Genomic DNA, 4,700 nt, shown 5'->3' with positions numbered 1-4,700 from the left:
GCCGGGGTGGGGGGGGGGGGGTGTGGATGGAACCATGCTTCTTTCGGCACCGCCTATTTATTTTGCTGCACACACACACACACACACACACACACACACACACACACACACACACACACACACACACACACACACACACACACACACACACACACACACACACACACACACACACCGCGGCTACAAAAGTCAGCTCTGGTGCTCACGGTGCCCATAGACCCAATTCTCGTCGATGGACGCCAGGAGGATGGATCCCCTGTCCCAGTGGCGGCCGCCCCCGGACGCGCTCGAGCTGCCCGTTTGGGCGCGATCGCGAGACGCCGTGGATCGAGTTAGAGCGGAACTTCTTCGCCTGGTCGCCGCGGCGAGCCGAGAATTCGCACACGCGATTTGTTCCGCGTGTCGAGACGGAGTACCCACGACTACGCTAGGGACGCACGCGTGTGCGTACGCGCCCGACGATAGCCGCTTCTACGACTTTTACTTCTACGAGGTTACGAGCGTAGTGTTGACGCGCGATAGCGTGTCGCAACTCCAACGATCCCTGACGACGCGAAAGGAATCGCCTTTTATCGACGCGGACGCGATGTTCACAGTGGCCGTCGCGCTGCTACACGAATTCCGACACTCGACGACGTCCGCGCGCGACGCCGTCACCGATGAACTGAAACGTCTGACTATCGCCGCCGAACAGCCCGCGCTGACCCCGGAGCTCGCCGCTCATCGGCCGTGTTCCGCAGAGGAGGACGTCTCGAAGTGCACGGACGAGCGGCGATCGCTACGATACCACGACGAGTCCGCGTTGGAGCGGCGGTGGCGGCGTCGACGGGCTATGAGCGCGCTGGAGCAGCCGAATTTGGGCCACCGATCACAATCGACGCGACGGTTCAGCGAGAACGCTGACTGTAGGACCGCGGACCCCCAGTTGTATTTTTTTTAAGAACCGACCCCGACAACCCCCAACTGCACTCAGTCACCACGCCCTTTCCTCCCGCAGTATAAACAAAAAGCTCTCACTCAGCGAGGCGCTGTCACTTCACAATCACCACGGCTAGAGAGCCAGACGGACGGAGCGCACGATGTTCACGGACTCTTATTACTCATACAGGGACCCGTCGCCGTCTCGATGGTGGAGACATTGTCTCCCGTACGAGCTGCCCGCGTGGACTCTTTCTACGGACACGATGGATCGAGTGCGGACGGGAGTTCTTTACCTCGTCGACTCGGCGAGTCGAGAAGTGGCGCAGGAGAATTGTCCCGCGTGTCGACTGGGTGAATTTGACGAACGTTGGCGAGAACACCACGCGTGCGTGTACGAACCTGACCACGTCAAATTCTACAGATTCTATTTCCCTCTCGTCGTACACAAAATGATAACGCGCGAATACATTTCGTGTCTCCAACGGTTCCTGCTGCTACACGGCGACTCGCATCTGATAGACACTGACACGCTGATCTCCGTGACCGTCGCGTTGCTACATAGCTTCAGACACATGGCTAACATACGCGTCGCCATCGCTAACGCGCGAGACCGATGGAATCGCGCTGAGCTAGCCACGCTGACTCCATCGCGAACTCCGTCACGCTACAGGCGCGGTATTCTTGCGTATTCGCCACGAAGAACCGTACATTTCAACGCGCGCAACCGCCGCCACGCGCGAGCGACCACCGACTGTCGATACGAGCACCGGCGGCGGCGAGAACACACTAGACGGAGACTCGAGCGTCGTACGGCACCGCTGGATAAGAGCACCGCGAAAAAGTTGCCGGACGAGAGCACCGCGAAAGAGTCGACGGAAAAGAAGGCGCCGGACGAGAGCACCGCGAAAGAGCCGACGGAAAAGAAGGCGCCGGACGAGAGCACCGCGAAGCCTCCTGAGTTGCAATGTCAAGAGGCGTAAGTCACCTAACCCACTCAGCGGACAGCCCGTTTGACTTTGTTGTCACCAAATGTATCATTATTGTTGTGTCCTCAATAAACTCACAATGCACAAACTATAAAACAACTGGTGTCTCATGTCTTTATCTGTTTTTGTTCACTTGCTCTTGTCAATTATTATTATTATTATTATTATTATTATTATTATTATTATTATTATTATTATTATTATTATTATTATTATTATTGGAGCAGCTACAATGTGAGCCGGTATTAACGCACAAACGCGCGGTGAACCAAGGAATAAACGAGACCCAAAAACAAATGCACCATGGCTCGATGTCTAGCGCTGGCCGAGACGAAAGCACGCTGGGCTGACGCTGTAGACGAAGACGAAGAGAAGGAGGAAGACGAAGATGACGACGAGGAAAATGATGACGACGAGGAAAATGATGATGATGATGATAATGACGAAGAGGAGGAAGAGTACGATAGCGCCGAAGTCGAAGACGACCAAGCGGCAGATTCGCGCGAGTCCGACTCCCAGAGCGGTCCCACGGAGCACGCTCGTTCCCACGTGCGAGACATGCTTTCGAGTTTCATGTTGTATTTTCCGCGCGACCTGGAGGAGTCGGTGATCACGATGACCAATCTGGAGGCGTCCAGACGCCAACCGCCCATCGCAGGATGGCGCGAGATGGGCTCCGCCGAGTTCCGCGCCTACCTCGGTCTGCTGCTCCTGTCCGGGGTGTACAGGTCGCGGGGCGAGGCCTGCGAGAGCCTGTGGGACGCGGAGAACGGTCGATCGGTATTCAGAGCCACTATGTCGCTGAAGACCTTCAGGGCGTACAGTAGCGCGTTGCGCTTCGACGACCGCGAAACTAGACGAGAGCCGTCGACTTCGCCTCGTGACAAGCTGGCTCCCATCAGACGCGTCTGGGACATGTGGCGCCTACGCTTGCCGTTGCTGTACCTACCGGGACGCGACATCACCGTGGACGAACGATTGGTCCCGTTTAGAGGTTGGTTTGTTTGCTTTTGTGTGTGTTCATTCACTCGACCAGCAGTGTCCCCCCACGCGATAGTCCTCCCTTACTTTGTCTGTTGCTCTTTGTCTGCACGCTCCTCTCTCCAGGGAGATGTCCCTTTAGGCAATACATGCCCAGCAAACCGGCCAAGTACGGGATCAAGATATGGGTGGCGTGCGACGCGAGGTCCAGCTACGCGTGGAACATGCAAGTCTACACGGGTAAGCCGAGCAAGCTGGCTCGACCCGAGCAGGACCTGGCCTCGCGCGTGGTAATGGATCTCACGAGGGGACTACCTCCCGCACGCAACGTCACCTGCGACAACTTCTTCACCTCGCAGGCTCTCGGCGCCCTACTGTGGAACGACGGCCATCACACGCTGCTAGGCACCATCAGAAAAAACAGACGCGAGATCCCAGATGAGTTGCGTTGCGTCAAGGGTCGCTCCGTGGGATCCGTGGTCGCGAGTTGCACGCGGCGGACCGCCACAGCAGCCGCCGCCGGAGCACCCGATACTAAGCTGATTTCCTACGTGCCGAAGAAAAATAAAAACGTGCTGCTCCTGACCACTTGCCCCGAACACACGCGCACGAGCTCACCGCCTCCGAGCGCTCAGCAGCAGCAGCAGCAGCAGCAGCAGCAGCAGCAGCAGCAGCAGAGCAGCAGCAGCAGCAGCAGCAGCGAGAGGACCGCGTCGCGGGGAAACCCGCGATGGTGCTGCACTACAACCGCACCAAGGGCGGCGTGGATAACCTGGACAAGGTGGTGGCCACCTACAGCTGCAGGCGAAAGACCTGCAGGTGGCCCGTGGCTCTCTTTCACAACATGGTGGACGTGGCCGGGTACAACGCCTTCGTGTTGTGGAGGGAGCTGCGACCCGAATGGCTGAAGGGCAAGCGAAACAGAAGACGCTTGTTTCTCGAGAGCGTAGGACACGCCTTGGTCGCGCCGCTAAAAGAAGCCAGGTCGCGGTCTTCGTCCTCCTCCTCCGCCGCCGCCGCCGCCGCCGCCGCTCGAACCTTCGTCCCGGAGAGCCAGGATCGCGGCGGCGGAGGACAGGAGGCGCCCAGGAGGAGGTGTAGTCTCTGCCCCAGACTCAAGGACGTGAAAACCAAGATCGTGTGTCACGGCTGCGGGCGCTACGTGTGCTGCAGATGCGCGCTCACCTACTGTCCCGGCTGCGCGGGGATCACCAGCCCCCCGCGCGCGTGATATGCTTCGCGCATGCGCAACAGACAACCAACAATCCACAGAAACAATGCCGCCTTTGACACTATGCTGATGGGGGTATTCTCCGACCCCACTCTGACACTAACTATGCTGATGGGGGTATTCTCCGACCCCACTCTGACACTAACTATTCTGATGGGGGTATTCTCCGACCCCACTCTGACACTAACTATTCTGATGGGGGTATTCTTCGACCCCACTCTGACACTAACTATTCTGATGGGGGTATTCTCCGACCCCACTCTGACACTAACTATGCTGATGGGGGTATTCTCCGACCCCACCGGCGTCTCTGACAACGTCGGAACCCCAAAAGAGTACACAAGGGCTAACTATTCTGATGGGGGTATTCTCCGACCCCACTCTGACACTAACTATTCTGATGGGGGTATTCTCCGACCCCACTCTGACACTAACTATGCTGATGGGGGGTATTCTCCGACCCCACTCTGACACTAACTATTCTGATGGGGGTATTCTCCGACCCCACCGGCGTCTCTGACAACGTCGGAACCCCAAAAGAGTACACAAGGGTTATTGGGGCGGTGACCGACTCCACTGAG

The 4,700-nt window shown here is 57.6% G+C and overlaps 1 protein-coding gene across 1 annotated transcript; it reads left to right on the top strand.

Annotated features, from left to right (window-relative positions):
• Positions 1 to 2,210: 2,210 nt before the first annotated feature.
• On the top strand, positions 2,211 to 4,119 carry LOC129159781 (piggyBac transposable element-derived protein 4-like). Its single transcript, XM_070549783.1, has 3 exons — positions 2,211 to 2,901; positions 3,015 to 3,479; positions 3,563 to 4,119. The coding sequence occupies exons 1-3, from the start codon at positions 2,211 to 2,213 to the stop codon at positions 4,117 to 4,119; spliced, it is 1,713 nt and encodes a 570-aa protein (XP_070405884.1).
• The last annotated feature ends 581 nt before the right edge of the window (positions 4,120 to 4,700 follow it).

This window comes from Nothobranchius furzeri, chromosome 3, assembly GCF_043380555.1.
Source record: "Nothobranchius furzeri strain GRZ-AD chromosome 3, NfurGRZ-RIMD1, whole genome shotgun sequence".
Lineage (NCBI taxonomy): Eukaryota > Metazoa > Chordata > Actinopteri > Cyprinodontiformes > Nothobranchiidae > Nothobranchius > Nothobranchius furzeri.
This window is presented reverse-complemented; position numbering and strand designations above follow the sequence as displayed.